Source organism: Triturus cristatus, chromosome 4_1, assembly GCF_964204655.1.
Source record: "Triturus cristatus chromosome 4_1, aTriCri1.1, whole genome shotgun sequence".
Taxonomy (NCBI): Eukaryota; Metazoa; Chordata; class Amphibia; order Caudata; family Salamandridae; genus Triturus; species Triturus cristatus.
Genome location: NC_140585.1, coordinates 155,574,386 through 155,594,305, shown reverse-complemented (window position 1 = coordinate 155,594,305; position 19,920 = coordinate 155,574,386). Strand labels below are relative to the sequence as shown.

Sequence of the window (19,920 nt, the reverse complement as noted above, 5' to 3'; positions counted from 1 at the left end):
CGTAGGGAGGTGTCTCTTCCTGCAATCATTAAATGATGGCGATTTGCTACTTTTGCAGCACTTATATAAGTAATAAATAGCCATTATGGATTGTTTATATGCAGGTTCCCTTGCACTATGATGCAAGGGTGCCTATATTGGCTAGACAGCTAATTTTAGCACCAGTGCTAGGGAAAACACAGTGGTATGCTGTATTGTAGTAAATACTGTTATGTGCCAGTGTTAGGCTTATGTAGCAATGCTGCATGTTTTCCTACATTGTCCTCTTTCTGCACAATAACAATATTTGCTGTGACCTTTTGCACTTATTCAAGTGTGTGACAATGTTGGATTTATTTCTCTGTAACTGCTTTGCTTATACATTTGGCTTCACATGATGCCTCGAACACTGTGTACAAAGTCTTTTAGACGCAATGTACAAATGTCCTTCTATCTTCATCCACAGGGCGACTGGGCTATCTGTATAGCCATAATTATGCTAATCTATATGCACATCACAAGGATACTTTTTAAGTATAAATAAATGAGCATTTCAAAGGATTAGCAGATGAGGCACTTCCACTGACACCAAGGGTCCCTGCATGCTGAGTATTCACTATGCAGTGGTCTGACATCTCCGTGAGGGTTGTTTAGCTCATGACCAGGGCGGGGTCCTACATTCTTTCCCGCCTGGTAATGGGGTTGGATCATCCCATGGGGGAATTCTTGGCTCTACAACTACATACACTCTAGACATACACAGAGAGTAGGGCTTGCATAGTAAAAGTATGCCCGATGACTACCTTGTATTGTATGCCTGCATATATACACTGTCTTAGCACCATGGTGAAACTGTATCTACTGTTCACTCTTTTGGTACTTGTATTCACTCTCATCTGCTTCTTTCTACTGATTATTGCAGCACATGTATTCTCTACAAGATTAATCTTGGTTCAATAAATATATTGAAAACATCCCATTGTGTATTCTCTGTATATTTCTCTGAGAACAAGTAAGCACAAGTGACTGAGCTAAAGGGTTCTTGATCTGTTACCACTATCCCTGAGGAGTCAGGGTTGTCATGTTCAGCGGTTGCCTGAAACCATTCACTCCCTGTTTGACTCAGGGGGGCTGGTGGTGGCACTATGAGCAAACTGGTCTCCAGGACAACATATCCTGTGGGGTGCCTGGAATCAGTCTAGGCACCTCGCCCAAAGATTATGTTATCCAACAAATACACAGATCCTACGAATTAGTGGGAACTACATGACAATACCGTGCATCCCTGAGTTTTGGAACTGTCAGAGCATGCCGCTGACAAATTTGTCACAGCACCACATGCTGACATTTTGCTGTAAACATGCCCCCTTGTTCATTGGGAAGTGGAGGCTGATTTTCTATTGGATATCCATAAAGGCAAACTGCTTCTCTAATGGCAATCTGTGTGGTCCAAACAAGAAACCTCATTCACAATATCTATTGTTAAGGATTGTATGTTCCTGCAGAAGATTAATAAAATCCTTTAGTTATGGCACATAAAGCAGGTCCTGCTGGGCCTGGGTCAAACAAAGAGGCATCACTGGGTACACCTGGAGGACATTATTCAGCTACTCTAAAAGTTATCTAAAAGAGTAGGTATTTAGGCGATGTTGCTAGAAAAGGGTTCACACAGACATCCATAAGGTGTCTGTGGGAGGCCTAACTGCACTGAATGACCTACTAGGTTTTAAATTGTACCTTACAATAACCAATAATGTTCAACATGGCACCTTTTATTTCACTTTCACCTTCTCCTTTTTCACTGTATGACTGCATTTCCAATAAATGAAGGGTGGGATTTTACTATGCAGAAATGTCCCTGTGACAGTCGGTCAGAGCAGACAACCAGCACTTTTCTGTAAGCTCTACCTAACTGACAGGAAAACCTATCTTAGACCCCTCTTTCTAGAAGAAAGAATAATTTATCATCAGATGGCTTATAAGTATATGTACGATCTAGGTCAGAGGTCTCCAAACCTTTTGGTAGTGATTGCTACCTCTGATCCGTAAAAATCATTGTGATCTTCTGAAGGCTATGCATTGTTATTAGACATCCCCAAGCTCAGCTTTATTGACTAAGCTTAGTGTCATTTGAGCCAGATGCTATGGTTTGAACAATTTACTTTGGCTAGGGGCACTATGACAGGGCTGCCATGTGTGTCCGTGAGATCATGGTCTTTGGGGATGTATGACCATGTGTGCATAGGAATGGAATATATGTGTATGAGTGATTGATAATCTGTGCTGTATGTACTTGTGACACAGGACATACCTTTCACCATGTGAAGCTCTGTTATATGTATAACACAAACATACAACTATATATTTCTTTTAATGGGAGAACTTTAAAGTGCTGAAAAATGTTCTTAAAAAATGTCCATAATATAGAGAATTTCTGCACTTTAAATTACTACCACTCAAAATACTTTCTGTATTGATCAGTTATTAATATGACACCATGTCTACAATCCTCTGGAAGCAATATGCCTACTATGTGTTAAAGGCTGGCACTTTGACATTTAAAAGTAAGTGTTAACTATGTGTTTATATAGATTCCATAAAATTCATCATTTTCATTTTCTCCCATTTCCAAGTGTAATATTTATACACACCAGGCATCTTGATCCCAGTGGTCTCTATACACGGTGCCAAATTTATAACAGAAAAAATACAACTATTTATTTAAATGTGAGAAATATAAAGTGCTTCGGAAAACATGACAATGTAATTGGCTTACTTAAACGTGAAGAAAAACATTAAGACTTAATCTTTCTTAGAAATATTTTTCTTCACTTTAAATTTCTCCCATTTAAAAAAAAAGAGGCTTGTAGTTTGCAAATGAAACACTTTGAAATGGGAGAATATTGAAATGAAGACTTAACTTAATCATAAATGAAACTTTTCATTTCAATTTTATCCCATTTCAAAGCATTTGGGCACATCATTTTGTTCTTATGCTCCAATATTGAGTTGACAAGGACTTTTACTTAAGAGTTGAATACCTCAGTGTGTCAGTTCTTCATCTCTGTGCCCTGGGCCATAAATAGGACTTTAACACTGCTCTTTATCAGGCCCTGCTATCTTCTGCCTGGTGATAATAATGTAAAATAAAAACATACTTCTCTTAACTCTAAAAGGAAAATTGACCCTAAACTTATTTAAAAATGAACTCAAGACTAGGATCTACTCTGATGGTGTGTACAAGCTACTGTTCACTCATAATCAACTGATTGGAGACAGCTGGTCTAGGGGATGTGACAGTGTGTTATAGGGTTGCTTTGTTTCTTTCTAAAGTGCTCAGTATTAGAGACTCTTTGTGTGACACAGGGAATGAAACAAATTCATATGCTCTATGACTTTATTACATGACGTAGACCCTGTCCTATATAATATGAACCAAATAAAGTTTCTTTTCACTTGATTTGATTTGAAGCTGAGGTCAGGATATTTGGTACAAAACTGTGAATTGGTGGTGCTAGAGTTGTGGTATCATGGTGGAGAAAGAGTGAAATGTGAATTGTTTGGAATGTTATCCACACATAATTGTTTAGAAGACATGCCCTGAATTGTTGGCCATAACTTCTTGGGGCAAATTATCTTGTTTCACTTTCTGGCATTGGGTTGTTGAAGGTGATGGAAATGTAAGGTAACGTAGTTTAGGAAACACATCCATTGGACTACGTTGGTACAGAGATGATGTTGGAGCAGTGCGAGGAAATCGAGTGAGATATATAAACAGAGGGGAGGGTCAATAGAGAGATGCAGGAGTTTTGTAAGGGTTAGGAATTTCGGTTTTGGAACATGAGAAGATTGTGCAGGAGGACTACTCTTTGTTTCGCCAATGGCATCAACTTGTTGATAATGGGTGGTGCTTACACCTTTTGGAGTTGAGATTGAAAATAGCACCGATATTGGTTGAAAAACTGTGGAAATGAAGGAGAGGTTTGCAGGAAACTCGAAACTAGCTGCAATGGAGCAGGAAAACCTGTTGGTTAGTAAACAGGTCAATGCTGTATGGGGGAATCAAATAGGGGTTGAACACAGCTCAGGGAGGTTTAGAACATGGTCAAGGAGCAACAGGATTTATTAGGTAAAGGTAACAGGGGTGTGTTTTGGTGATGTCAGTGGGTGCATGAGTTGTGTCACAGGTTTGGGGCATGAAGGGAAGACTTGTGAGGGAGGGGGCAATGAGATATTAAAAGTGTTGGTGGGATTACTAGTTATACTATGCACTTATGAGGTTGTTAGTGGTTTTGTAAGGGGGTTGTTATTATGATTAAGCTGCCAGGCCTTTTCTATGAAAGGTAATAGAGACACGCTCCTTTTTTCGAGACATAATGCATACTATACAGATAATGGAAAATCAGCCTTACGATAAAGAAACTCAAATCCTGGCCACACTCGATGTGTCGTCACTCTATAGGAGCATCCCCCAAAAACATGCCATCCAGGTCATAAGGAGAACTCTTGACAAACGACCATCGCCTGTCTGGATTCCCACTGAATTCTTGGTAGATCTACTTAAAATCGCAATGAAAAGAAATTACTTCATTTTTCAAAACACCTACTACCTGCAATGCAGAGGCGTAGCTATGGGAGCTGGATTCGCGCCAAGCCTGGCCAATCTATACATGGACGACTACGAGGACACTTACCTGTACGATTTAACCAACCCCTACCTAAATAACATTTCTATTTGGAAGCGGTATATCGATGACGTGCTCTTGGTTTGGACAGGAAATGAACAAAGCTTAATGGAATTCAAGACCTGGCTCAACGTACGAACAACTGATATACAATTCACCATGACCCATAACAAACAGGCCATCGATTTCTTGGATTTAACAATACAAAATGAGGATGGAAGACTATTCACCACACTTTACACCAAACCTACTGCGCGAAACACCACCCTGAAATACGATTCACACCATCCCAGATGCCTCAGGGACAACCTACCATACGGTCAATTCCTGAGACTACGGCGGAATTGTTCTAAAAGAAGCGACTTCTACAAAGAAACAGACATTCTCATAAAGAAACTAAGGGACCGTGGTTACCCCAAGGGCCCACTAAATTGTTCACGGAAAAGAACCTGGTATCGACCCAGAGAAACTCTCCTAGAAATACAACCACACACAGAAGAAACTCAGAAATTGGTATGTGTGACCACCTTCAACACACGCAGTCATGAAATAAAGAAGGTGCTACTAAAATACTGGAATTTGGTAAGCACGGAAATTGGGATACAGGAGAAGCCCATGTTTGCTTTTAAAAGAGCCAAAAACGTCAAAGACTGTGTAGTAAGTTCCATTCTTGAAACCGAAAAACCACGAGACTTGAGACAACAACTTAATCTACCACCACTAATGGGACATTTCAAGTGTAGCACTTGCAAGGCCTGTGAATTTACACTAACGGGTACTGCCTTTCAACACCTGGGAAAGACAAATCACTTGCGACATCACAATAACTGTAATAGTCACAATGTGATTTATGCCATTAAATGCCCCTGTGAAAAAATTTACGTGGGTCAAACAACTCAAAAAGTAAAGACCAGGATTCTGCAGCATCAAAGTAGAATCCGATGCAATGTCCAGGGAGCTCCCCTGGTTGACCATTTCACCACAAATGACCACACTGCGGATGACCTACAATGGTGGGTAATTGAAAAGGCCACATTACATCCCAGGGGCGGCAGCATACTCCAACAACTTAATATCAAAGAATGCAGATGGATCCACCTGCTAGACTCAGTCAAAACTGGGCTGAACGAACAGGAGGAGACATACAAGCAAATGATAAGACTGTAGAACCTTATATCCAACCGGGTTCACTCCCTCTACCAACACGCTAGCTCTCTAGAAAACAACAGGCGTATCTGATTCATTTTTGTAAATTGCGCAATTTCAACTAAGGTCTCTAGTCCACTTTCAATGTGCCATGATGTACATATACGCAATTCCTCTATGTAATTGCCTTAGTCTGTTGTTATGAAATAGAATTGCCATGTAATCACACATTCCGCTGAACTACTTAATTGAATTGCTTCCTTTTATTAAAATTAGATTAATTATGTTCAATGTTTGGCAGAACTCTATTTAAGTTGTTGAAATGTTTTCTCATCTGTTAAAACATGTCACTATGCTAAATGTTTTACTCATATATTGAACAATGATGTTATTTTCAATGTTTGGCAGGACTGTATTTAAATTGTTGACATACTTTTCATCTGTGTTACACCAGTGTTAAACACATGTCATTATGATATTGAACAGTGATTTTGACGTTGATTATCATGCCTCCACATGGCTAATCAACATTTCACATACACTATTTAATTTACACCACATCCCTTGACTCCTGCTCAACTGAGCATGTGTGAACATTTCACATACACCATTCAGAATTTACACCACATCCCTTGACTGGAGGGCAACAGAGCACAGGTGTTGTCTTTCCCTGCTCTCACCGTCACGGGAGAATGTGCACGTTGCAGGCACGTCAATCTGTCATTAAATACAGGCCCTTGTCTCCAGCCTCGGTACTGCATCGGACTGAGAACTGGAGAGACGTGCATCCACCAGATCGTGGTAAGCTCACATCTTAAAGTGCTCTTATCTTTTGATTAGCCCACCTCTAGAAGCTCTTCGCTTCTTAAAACCTTCCTTTCTTCACTTATCTTGCAGTAAATCACCCGACTGGCTCATAAAGATTAACCCTTGGAAATTATTCCCAGACCTCCAAGATTCTTATATCTTTTGAGGTATGTTTCATTAACCTTGAAAAGCACTGTCTATGCTCGAATTTTCACTTTTAAATAGACTGACCTTCTCCTTAACCTCGGCTTCTGTAGTAATGATTAATTAGCTTTCGTTCTTTTATGGTTTGGCTAAATAAATGCCAGAAGTGTTTATCGCTGTGACTTGCTTTTATTTTAAGGCTTGCCTCAGGATTTTCAACACGTTTAAATAACTTTGAATAGCATTGCCTATGCGCGGAGGTCTTCACCTCTAAATAGACTTAACCTTGGCATTTTCAGTAAATGATTAATTATATCTTTCCATTCCTTGTTGGTTTGGTTAAATAAATGCCAGAATTGTTTACCGTTGTGACTTGCTTTCTTTTAAGGCTTGTCTCAATAAATACCATGTTTTACAGCTTCGTGATTAACTGTCACTTGAATCTTGTCTGCGCTTTAAGCTATTACAACCTTGGGAGTTCTATAAACCATATTATCATCCCATAGGTCTAAATCGTTTCTTGCTGGACTAAGAAACCCAACGCACGCGCAGTGATTCATGACTAGGCCTGGGCGGTAAATTCCGTTCCGTTCGCGGAATTTGCGGCATTTAGGCAATTTCGCGTTCCGCGGAGAACGCGGAATTGCCCAAAATTCTGCTTTCCGCGGCTTCGCGGAATTTTTTGCTTGTTCGCGATCTCAAAACGTGTGTTCGAGAGATATTTCCCCCCGAGCATGCAAACAGCGGTCGCGAACAGGAAAAAAGCATCGCGAACAAGCAATTCCACGTGTTCGCGGAATTTCTGAATGTTCGCGGAGATTTTTAACCATTTCGCGGAGATTTGCGTGACGCGACTACGCAAATTCTGCCCACCCCTATTCATGACCCTCTGCGCAGGGTGAGCACCACTACCTAATAAAACATCTATTTATTTTCTGTTCTTTTAAACACACACCCTTTAATCAGCTTTTCGTTTTACTCCATAGGCTACACACCTACCCCCCTGTCCCGAGGAAGACCCGCCGTGACGCGTATTAAATATTGCGCTTTACATAGGGTCGAAACGTCGACGTATACTATGAGTCTACACAATGCTTCAGTTAAAAAATTAACTTACACATGACGATGAAGCATATGTGAACACTCATATGGACATAATCAAAATTTGCATCCTCCCAAAATAACCTTTTTGTAATTTCTCTATCTGTCATACTATAGTGTATCATCTGTATTTACCACTACATGTCACTCTTTCTTCACAAATCTGTCAATTGTATAACTGTAGCCTTGTTTATTTGTTATTTCCTTTTTTCTAAAAATAATACCGATTGAAAAATTCAGCTTGGGTGTGTTTTGTTATATTTACTTATGGATATGTGTTACAAGTAATGTATTTATACTGTGAACACCCTAAAGCAATTGAAACTTCCCCGACAGAACCATTGTATTTATATAATTTTCTATGAAAGCAGCATTTTACCCTTATGATCTGTGTGAAACACCTTTCTTGGCTTGCTGTCTTGCCCAATATGTCTTCCATCTTTGAGATGCTTGGTATGTCCCATTTTCTGAACACCCAAGGATTCTCATATGTTTGAGCTTACTATTTTCCTATAACAGTGTTTTCAGTGTAAGAATATTTTCTATTGAACCTTTGCCTGAGTTGTGTGATTTGCCTTGATGGTTGCCAGGGTAGGTATTGGTAAATACTTGGGTAATCTTTTTTCATTGATTTTACCCACAGACCATTTTTACCCATGTCTCATTTAAATATTCTTATATCTCTTGTTGCATTAGTAATGCCCAATCATTGACAGGTTAGGAAAAAGTATTGTTCATGCGCTGCATGACTACACAGTCTGATGCAGAGAGGTGAATGTTTATTTTAACAATGTTAATTGAGGGCCTGATTGAAAAATGTTAATCACATAAGCAGTAAAAATATAAAAAAAATCATAATAGCAAAGAAATTATTTTAGTGAATTCTATGAAAATATTGCTAAGACTTCAAAGCAAGCCTTATGAAAGTACCAAAGTGAATCTGCTTGTAAGAGGGTAATATTTACCATTCTTAATTGTCGTCTTTGCATGTTGTTTCTAGATCCTCCATGCTACTCCTAAAATGTGAAGATAGTCTCCTTCTTCTGGAGAAGGAGTTGGAGACTCATATCCCGCTTTCCCTAAAGGTAAGGCATCAAAGCAATAAAATATGTTAACCGTTTGTTCTACACCAACCTACGCCAATTTCTCAAATCTCTCACTTAGGGAAAATTATTCAAATGAATTTAAAAATTTGAATTAACAGTGCAAGTAAATTTTTTACTCAATGACTACAGATGCCATTTGAGTTCAAAGGTCTCCTCCTCTTTTTTAACCATTTTGTGCCTATCTCATCATTTTAACAGCCCTCTTTTTTACTTCTTGTTCCATTGCCTTGATATGTTTCTTTTCTGTCCATTTAATAAAATCCGTACTTAAGTCGTTTTTATTACATTGATTTAGATACCATGCTATTTGTCTTTGAAATAAAGCAAATGTTTAAAATAAAATTAGTTCTGCTGAACTACAGAATTCAGTTGGAAAAGTTCCTATCTGAAGGGTCACCCCAAATGTTTTGCTTTCCGCCTTCTCTTTTTCTGACCTCATTGTTGTTGGCTTTAGGACTCTGAACACTTTACCACTGGCAACCAGTGATAAAGTGCATGTGATCTCTTCTCTCAACATGGTAACATTGGCTTAAACCCAATTGGCAAATTTCATTTACTTACAAGTCCCTTGTAAAGTGCACTACATGTCTCCAGGATATGTGAATTGAATTGTGCTAGAGGGCCTGCAGCACTGATTGTGCCACCCACAAAAGTAGTCCCTTAAGCATGTCTCAGGCCTGCAACTGCAGAGCCTGTGTATGCAGTTTTAAACTGATATGTCGACCTGGCAAGTGTAGTCTCTTGCAAGCCATAAAAATTATTTTTAAATACATTTACTCCACCACTATGTTAGGCCCTGGACAGACCAGAGGGAAGGGTGTGATGTATTTAAAAAGTGTGACATGCACTTTCAAGTTTTACATGTCCAGGTAATGAAAACCAACTACTGTACGGCCTATCTCCTCCTAAGGAAAACACTGAGATTACTTGTTACATCTTTAAGTGTAATTCCCAATTGTGAAGACATAGGGACTAATTACAACTTTGGTAGTACTGCACCGGCTCGCCACTGACACAGCACTGTCAACGCCATGCAAGAACCACCTGCCTGATTACGAGATTTTCTCATACAGGCGGAGAATCCTTTTGCCGTTCCCATGGTGGTGCCTAGAAAAAGGGCACCGCAATGGGAACAATGAAAATGTTCCAGCACAGCATGGATGGTGACGTCCATTCCAGTGCTGGATCTGGGGGTAATACAGACAGGTGGGCATATACTGTGCTCCCCTGACTGTATATCCGTGGCGAGGGAGGCAAGGGGCCTCCACCGCCAGCCTTTTCATGGTGTGGCTCCGGCCATGAAATGGCTGTCAGTGACGAGTCTTGTAATGTGCTGACCGGGACTGCACCAGTCCAGCTCAGCATACTGCATTGAGTCTCCGCTGTGCCACTGCCAGGGAATAACTTTTCCCTGGCGCAGCCGGTGGTCCTCTGCCACTAGGACTACAATAATAATAGTCATTATGGTGAAGATAGATTATAACTCGCGTTTTAGCAAATGTCACGTTTAGAAAGTGAGATTTTGCTGACTTCTGCCTCTAGCTGTGTTTTGTGTATTCGATCTGGACAGCCACACACAAAGGAAGCTTAGGTGTGTCTGATGGATCTTCCTGGGACAATGAGAGGTAGGTGCTGGGCACAGCCTCACACTTACACATGAATAGGCTGTGTCCTGCCCACATACAAGGGGCTGCTTACTCCCATGCAGTTAGTCTGGAGCCAGGGCAGGAAGGGTGGACCTCTGTGCACTTCAAAGCATTCTTTGAAGTATCCTCCACTTTAAAGGCAAAACTGGGAATAAGTACTGGACTCCTGACACATAACTTTGGTATACTGTTGGCCTTTTGACATCTCTGCTAGAAGAAAATAGGTACTATTGTGCTGCTCAAATACTGTCACACTGCCAGACTGCTGTTGGTTGAAGTCATTGCTATGTTGCCCTTCTGCCTGATGTTCTCTCCTATCTGAGTGAGAAGGACTCAACCTGCATCACTTGACTACCCCAAGATTGGCTCTACTGCCTGTGAGTTTGCCCGTCCAAGTGGTGCCACCCAGTCTTGGAGCCTTGGAAGTGGTCCTTGGTATTTGCTTCAATGGATTCAACACAACCTCTGCTGCAACAGTAGAATCAACTCATCGCTGCTGTTGTGGGAACAGGATCATTGCATCACTTTAAAAACTGCTACATCACCTCTGCATCAGAACGCATCACCGGCACTGCATGGAGAAGATCGCTGCAATGCCTCTACAGCATGGACAAAATCAGTGCATAGCATGCGGAACCGCCACACTTCGAAACTGGCACATCACTCGTGGAGCCATCACATTGCCATCAATGCATGGGAGCTTTGTCGATGCAAATCAAGCGTTAAGGTTCTTTTGTTCAGAGGGCCTAAGTGGATCCTTGTAACCGGCCTGCACTCCATTGTGGTCGGCCTGACCTCTTGACTTTGTCCCAGACTGGAGCTTCCAATTGAATCTTTGGATGCTTATTTCTTCCAAGCACTTCTTTCATGTATTCTTTCAAAATTCACATTGCGACTTCTGCTCATTGGATGTTGGTCCATTTGGTTGTGCTTTATTTATACAGTAATTATTCCTTGTTTTTCTAAACTGGTGTGGAATCTTTTTGTGGTGTTTTCACTGTGTTACTGTTTGAAGTATTGCACAAATACTTTACACATTGCCTTTTTTGTTAAGCCTGACCGCTCTGTGCTAAACTATCAGAGGGTGAGCATGGGTTCAAGGGTATTGTGGTTCCTTGTGGTTCCTGCTTGGATGCATACCTCTGCCAACTAGAAACCCAGTTTCTAACCCATTCCTTTTTTCCAGCACAGCTCTAAAAGGAGCTCCCAGTGGAGCTTTGAGGTCTGTGGGGCATCCTGCCAGCTGAAAACAATATCTCTGACTTTACAGCTGTTTTTAAACATTACCTGAGTATTGCATAGTATCAGATTGACCTATGAACAATATGCATTCCTAATTAAAATAACCTAACTTTGCTCTCAAATACATACACATTATTCTTAATACTAAGGGGGTCATTACGATGACGGAAGGACCCCCACCACCAGCCGTGCAGTGGCTGGCCTTCCGCCATCGGATGCAAACACCGTCTGCCACAGAACCACCACTGGCAATCATTACGATTGCCTGGTGGATCGTCCAGATAGGCTAAAATTGTGGCGGTGCCTAGCAGGCACTGTCCGCTAAAATAGGATGCTGCCTTTAACTTGCCTTTTCATGGTGGCAAAACCACCATGGAAAGGCTGGTCGGGATTGGTTTTGGGGGCCTTTTGCCAGCCCCCCTTGTATTGGGGAGATGTGGGTGCACTGGGGGGTACCCCCTACATTTTACTGCACCAAGTGGAAGGCACCGTGTGGTGCCTGCCACGTAGTGCAATGAAATGCACAACATGCATTTGAACATCGCGGCCGGGTTGAAGTCAGCAGCTCCCGCCGCAATGTTAAAATGCAAAATGCGACAGCCTTGGTGGTGGTCACATCCTAATTGGGTGTGTGAGACCGCCGCATGTATTGCAGACAGTTCCAGTCACCACCCCGATGGCGGACGGACTCCAGTCTGTCCGCCATCATAATCAGCCCCTACATGATACAATGAGAGATGAGCAGTAACGGGACATCAGTGAGTCCACTTCTTAGTTCTCCTGATGGATGGTGGGGAGGAACCTCTCGGGGCTAATCAGAGAAACAGTTGTGGGCTTCTGATGCTGTTAAAATATATTTATGTTAAATATTAATGTGAAGTAATGTTATATATTTATTTTAAAGGTACATCAAAGTAAAAATAATTACAGCACTATAAGTTAATTTTGAAATAAATCTTTACTTCATGTAAATACATTACATTGAATAAAAGTTTTTGTTTCTGAATGAAAAATAAATAAACTACATTTCCTTCCAAAGAAAGAAATATTTGTATTGCATATTAATAATTAAAATGTATGCATGAAAATCAATTATAATACATTTTGTTTAATATTTATAAAAGTATGGTTACATACATTTTTAATCCAAAATAGAGTATTAAAATATTTTAAATTAAATAATAAATAATTATATTTTAATATTATTAAAATTAAACAAGCAATTCCAAAGTCAATGACCTGACAATCAACTTTTAAATGTAAGACCTGTTGACTTTGCCATTGCTTATTTATTTTGCTCATTTACACACATACACAACTTGGATATGTTCTGTTGCAAAGAAGCTAAATACACCTTCATTAAAATCCTGTTCTTGGAATTGAAATCCTCAAATAACCTTTATCGAACTGCATGTGACGAAGATGTTGTTGCTGGTAATTATGTAAAGCAGTAAGGAGGCAGGTCTAGTTGAGTCTGATTTCTTTGGACTAGCAGTATTTGTTCGAACAGAAGGCTTGATTAACATAAATAGAGCTGTTCAGAAGGTTCCAGAATATATCATTTAAAACAAAAAGCAAAAGTTTACTTCTTTCCCTAGGATCTTTTTGGGTCCAGTGGCCAATTGTGGATTTTGTACAAACATTTAGTGGGGCTAGGGATGTACACATTTTGAAATATTGTCCAATTACAGCTTCCATGCTTTTCCAGAGTTATGTTTTTGAGCTTGTAAAAATGGACTTAACCTATAATGTAGACCCTGATGAGTGGCCCACCTGCCACAAGGGTGGGGAAGGTCATCTCCTCCCCTGCCAGAGCTGGGCCAGCTTCTGCCAAACTAGGAGACCACTGCCAGCCCTCCTGTGATCTCTGTGCCTTCAGAGAAGTCATTGCCATGGTGACTTAATCAGGCACAAAGTCCCCAAAAAGTTATCTTGACCTGATGAAGGAGAAAAAAGTATTGGTCAACTAGAGGACTGCTTGTAGCTTTTTCCATCAAAAACAACAGACACAGCCAATGTGTGACCAACCACAAGAGGACTTTGTCAGACACAGCTGTCAACCTTGCCTCACTAGACAATTTCATCTTCCCAAAAAAAAGATTAAGCCACTAACTTCTTTGACCAAGCCCTCATACTAGACTAGGCCTCAGTTGCATTGTAGTTGGCTTCAACCATTGACCATGCTGTTTCTTCAAACTCTTTAACCTAAAAAACAAATTTTTTGTATGTCTGTTCTCCTTATTGGATAATTAATATTATGCGCCATTTTTCTGATTAAATTCTTCTTGATATTTAGAAATTGGTTTTGTGGCATTATTGTGTTGTGTTTTGACTTTTTATTTGTTTTGGAACTGCTAACTACTTTACAAACATTTCCTAAGTTGAGCTTGTCTTCTCTGTGCAATAGCTACCAGGGGATAAGCCTAGGTTTAAACAAATGAGATTGTGTGTTTAACCTGTTTGTAGTTATGCCTTATAGTAGACACACACTCACCACAATAAATAATCCACGTTCTTACAGTACTTGTTCAGAAACACACTCAAAGAAAATGTACCAGTTTGCTAGTGTCTTGGTGCAGTGGGCCAATACCAATTGAATAATTGTTAGCTATGATTTCCTGTATAGGCATGTGATTGATCGCTATTCCTCGCTGCTACCAGATATTATCAGGAACTTGTCATGATCATGACCCGATTCGATCTCCCCTGGACCTTAAGCGAGGACAGGCATGTACTAAATTCCCGGCTTGAAGAGGGAGAACAAACTATGAACCGGTTTTCTAACTTAACTAACCTGGAGAATATATCTTGTTTAAATAATAGATCTTGCAAGAGACTATGAGGCATTTTGATTTATTGTTGCAGGTTAAGACAAACTTTTGCCAGTATTTGCACACTCATGATATCAGTACTGTTATGTTAACGCTTTATTTTTGGCCTAATATAGGGCAGAAAAAATATAACAAGATTATTGCAGGTACCCAAACAATTGTAGAAAACTGGCTTGGCTGTGCGCTACATGCTGCTACTGGCACCAGCATTGACATAGACATAGACATTGATGAACCTTGATAAAACTTTGATAATTCCAAAAGTCTGCTTGCCGCCCACTGATGGTCTCTAGTCCCTGAGAAATGGGTAACAAAAAGAGGTCAGAGGACCAAGTAGCGGAGCCACCCTGGACTCTATTCTGACATGGCGGTGAGTGCCGTCACTAAGCAGATAGACCTGGCCGCAACACAATTATCCCTAGTTCTACGAGAGGAACTCAGCCTTCCCTCTCGGAGAGGGGATCAGTCACAGATGGTGTCACCAGAAAGGGATTGTGCGGGCTGTCCAACTCCACCTCCACCTAAGTCTGAACTTGTAGAGTACCACCCTGGCCCTGACCAAATTTAAGGGTACTGCACAAGGAGGGTCCCAAGTCAAATAACCCAGATAAATCCGTGATGATGGAAGGGGGCCACAATCCTTGAAGAGAATGTGATGAAATCACCTAGCGTGGCGATGGTCAGGAGAAAGAGGAAAGCAAGACAAGCCTCAATAACTTGTCAACATAGAAGGCTGAGGATCACTGCTTGCTCCTCCATCCAAGCCAGCAAAACAACAGGTCTAAGCACCACAGAGGTTGAGGTTGAATCAGCATTGGCTCCTATTGACACTGGAGAAATGGGGAGTCAATACCAGGATGGGACAGTATCATGGAACAATCAGATACTATGATGAAATCTGTCATAGCTCCCCTGCCGGATAGGATGCATGCATTGAAGGGAGCAGTAAGGGATTTGTCAGCCTGTTGGGTCACCCAGCTTTCAAGCAGTTCTCTAGCCAAACATTAGCCAATGCTTAGAAAAGTGAACATATTGCAACCAACCCTCAAAATACTGTGATTCTGGGCAAATCACTTAATCTCCCTGTGCCTAACAAAAATAAATGTGTCAATCTGTAACGAAACTGGTGCTCATCTAAAGCACTGGTGCTCATCTAAAGCACTCTGATACCCGATGTTTCTGGTCTAGTTCTCGCTATATAAAATAAAAATTAAAAAAACAGTGGCTCAGATATCTCAGCTCTCTCGGAACCCAGCACCTGCTCTGCATGTAAACCCTGTCCATGTCAGGCCGATTGCCCGTGGGCCAATCTACTTTTTTGTAGGTCCCCTGCAAGTAGGAAAATCTGGTCCAAGAAGAGGCTAATAGAGGAGGCAGGTGGCTCTCACAGGATCAGTTGACACTCTTCCATCTTCGTCGGCCCCCACCCAAAGTCAATTCACCTCAAGATTGCTGCCCTATGTGGCAGTCCTGGTTGGGGCACCTACAATTTCCCCCGGCAGAGACTAGAGCCATTGGTAACTCAAGAACAGAGTGTGCAACTGGTTAACCCAGAACACTAAATTTTCTATCACTCAGTATGATGAAATTCTATTTATAAGGAGAATTGGCTAGATTGGTCATACCCCCCAAAACCCACTGAAGGGGATTCCATGATTATAAACTGCAGTTATCGAGGCTTGGCACATCAGTAGAGTAAATGAAATGAAATCAAAGATACATTTGTAGAGCGTATGGCTACCCGAAGGCATCCCAGCCCTAAAAAATTATATTTGTATAGCGCGTAACTACCGGGAGGCCTCGTCGCGCATCAACAGATTACTGTAACGAGCTCCATGGTGCATTAACACGCTTTTGCAAACAAATGAGTTTTTAGGGCTTTCCTAAATGCCAGCCGATTGTTAATCTGTCTAATGACCAAGGGAAGGGAATTCCAGAGTCTGGCGGCAGTGTGAGAGAAGGAGCGGCCGCCCCATCGAGCTTTAATAACCTTTGTAACAATGAGGAGACTAACCAGGCTAAGGGAATAGCCAAGTCTTTAACATTTTGCGGAAGGCCAAATTTTTAGGTTCCTTTCGAAGGTGGGGTGGCAGGGAGTTCCATAGCCTGGCCGCATTATATGAAAATAGCCATCCCCCACTTCTGGCTTTCTTAATCCTGGGAACAGTAACCAAGTTCAAGTCATCTGAATGAAGACGTCTGTTAGCCCGATAGGGCTGGATGGTGGTGTGATTAATGGCAGGACCCTTTCTGGGTAGTACTTGTGAACAATGCACAGCACCTTGAAGTTGACTCTCTCTTTAATGGGAAGCCAGTGGAGGGAATTCACAGCCGATATGGCTGATTGATGTTTAGGAGTACCCAGTAGAAGTATGGCTACCCAATTTTGTATACTCTGGAGTTTTCAAGAGGGTCACAATTGGAGCACCCAAGTAAAGGACATTCCCTTAGACCAGCTGTGACAGGATAAGGGCCTGAACCATGTTTTTTCTTGCCTGGAATGGGAGAAGAGGGAGGACTTTTTGAAGCATTTTCAGGATGCCATAGCACGTGGCTGTTGTATTGCGTGCCTGTGTCTTAAAGGTGAAGTCTTGGTCTAACCAGACGCCCAGGCTTTTTAACTGAGTCTAAGGGGTAGGGAAGGGGCCCAAAGTAGAAGGCCATTTTGTATTTAGGGCAAGGGGGGACCGATTTCCCAGGACGATTATCTCGCTTTTTTCCCCATTCAATTTCAGGAAGGAGTCATTCATCCAATTGGCAATTTCTTCTAGGCAAGGGCGAAGACTAGGAGGGAATTGTCAGCTTGATTAAGTCCCACCACAAGTTGCGTGTCATCTGCATAAGTCACTATCTGTCCACCAAAAGGTAATACTGACTCCGCTAACGAGCTCATGCATGTGTTCAATGAGTGGAGCTCAGGGATGATCCCTGTGGAACACCGCAGCATAGGGGCTTATGTATGGAGGTCCCCTCATCGTCAGAGACCTGGAAGGATCTATTACTCAGAAAAGACTGTAGCCATGACAGAGCAACTCCGGTTACTCCCAGCCTTCTAAGTCTATGAACCAGGATATGATTGTTAACTGTGCCAAATGCTGCACTGAGGTCCAAAAGAATGTCCACCGCGGTACCTCCGAAGTTCACAATTTTGTTTTACTCTTTCACGACTGATAGCTGGGCCGTTTCAGTTCCCTGGCCAGGTCGAAAATCCATCTGACATGGGTGGAGGAGTTTGTGGGTCTCTAAGAAAGTAGACAACACAGAGTTGATGTGTTTATCGGCAATTTTGCTAATCCTGTGGAAAAGCGATATGGGATGGAAATTGCCCCGGACAGATGGATCAAGGCTTGGTTTTTTTAGAAGTACCTTCACCATTGCTTCCTTCCATAGAGGAGGGACCCCTTCTGAGGAAAATGAGGCATTAATCAACTCTAAAATGACGGGGGAAACAATTTCCACCACCTGTCTCAGTGTCTTTAGAGGTGCTGGGTCTTGAAGGCGAACCACCTTTTACCTGAGACATGATGCTATCGAATACTGGCCTATCCATCAGGGGAATAGTTTCCAGGAGGGGTAGGTTGTATTTCAATTCAATGTGCAGCCCTTGGTCGAGGGAAAGGAGGTGAAGATGGTTTTAATTTTGTTTGGGAAGAACTCAGCTAAACCATTACAGCAGGAACCTGAAGTATCGGAGGATTCTGGGGGAAGGCGAATTTAAGAAGGGTTTTGGCAATGCGAAAAATCTCACGGGTGGAATGAGCCGCTGTTGAGATTTTGTCTTTGTAGTAAGCTGCCTGGACTAATTTAATTTCAGCTATGTATAGTTTGATCGCTTCTCTGTATTTCGACTTCTTGTCGCTCGAAGTCTTTCCTCCAAGATCTCTCAAGCTTTTTATAATTCTGTTTTAAATCCTGCAGTTTTGAGGAGAACCATCCCATTCTATTACTTCCTGTTTTAGTATGAATCAATTTTTCGGGAAGAAGTGAGTCTAGGGAATCTTGAATCCATTTATTAAAGTTTTCATTGGCAGTAACTACGTCAGTGGTTGGCACTGGCCTGGTTTTCTTTAACTCTATGCTCCATTGTTCTATTGATAACTTGGAAGACGGACGTGAACTAGTACGGGTTGGTTTTTTGTGAGGCACAATGGGTGGCGGGGACCAATAATATTGAATAAAAAAGTGGTTGATATGGGTAGAATCAGTGACTTTTTGTTGGAACTGATAAGCCACCGGGTCCTTTGTGATCTTAGTTGCAGTCATCTGCAAAGGATCATCAAAGTGGAGATTAACATCTCCCAATAGAGTGAAATTGGCCAAGGCACTGGCAAGATTGGCTGCCAGGTCAGGTAAGGAATTGCAAAATTGCGCTGGGGGACCAAGGAGCTGGTATATTAAAATACCCAAAAAGGTGAGCACTGGTGAGAATCCTATGGAGAAGGCAGCGTTCTCGCTGTCTGGTAAAGAGCTCCCTGCCAAACGACAGGCTAAATAGTTTTTATAGATAATCGCATTCCCGCCCCTTTTACCTACGGGCCGATCGAGCCTCTGGATGGAAAAGCCAGGAGGAAGCGCCTGGACAAGGTCAGGGTTGGAGCTGGTGTTAAGCCAGGTTTCTGTAAGAAACAGAACCTCTGGCCCTTCTTCTTCCAGGAGGATTGAAATTTCTGCTGCATGCTTGGGCAGCAGCCTGCAGTTTAGCAGGAGCATTTTATAATTTTTAGGTTAGCGCAATTGGTGTGTTGGGCTGTTGAGAGTTTAAAGCCACAGTGGGCACATTTGGTCGAGTTACTATCTGGAAAGATGAAATGTTTGCAGTTGCTCATTATGGGGTCTGTTAAGCTTAGCATCTCTTCTACTTTATAGTGCACCCTTGGAGGAATGTGGGAAGAAGGGTTGTGGCCCCTGGCCCCGACCGGACACGGACGGGCGCAGACGGGTTTGCCTTTGTGCGTGCCAGCGGAGCATCAGCGGCGTGCCCATTGCGTGCATCCGCTGCGCGTCTGGTCTGGCATTCTGCCTAAAAGGATTCTGCCCCCGGAACTGAGGGAGCTGGGAGGAAGAACCACGTCCCTCCGTAACAATCAGCTGTGAGCTGCGGTGGACCAAGGACCGGCGTGTGAAAGTGCTGGGTGCAGAGACAGGTACCAATAATCTAATCAGTTTGAAAAAGTTAAAAAATGCAGAAAGTTTAAGGACCATGGAAGATTTAATTCTGGCGTTTCTGCTCCTA

The 19,920-nt window shown here is 41.9% G+C and overlaps 1 protein-coding gene across 5 annotated transcripts in view; it reads left to right on the top strand.

The window, feature by feature from the left end:
• Positions 1–19,920, top strand: part of LOC146853751 (glycine N-acyltransferase-like protein 3) — a 194,842-nt gene that overhangs the window by 56,081 nt on the left and 118,841 nt on the right. For all 5 annotated transcript variants that reach the window (XM_085650388.1, XM_085650390.1, XM_085650389.1 and 2 more), the window contains one exon: positions 8,863–8,947. In XM_085650388.1, the coding sequence (XP_085506514.1) occupies positions 8,863–8,947 (85 nt within the window). The remainder of the gene's footprint in view (positions 1–8,862; positions 8,948–19,920) is intronic.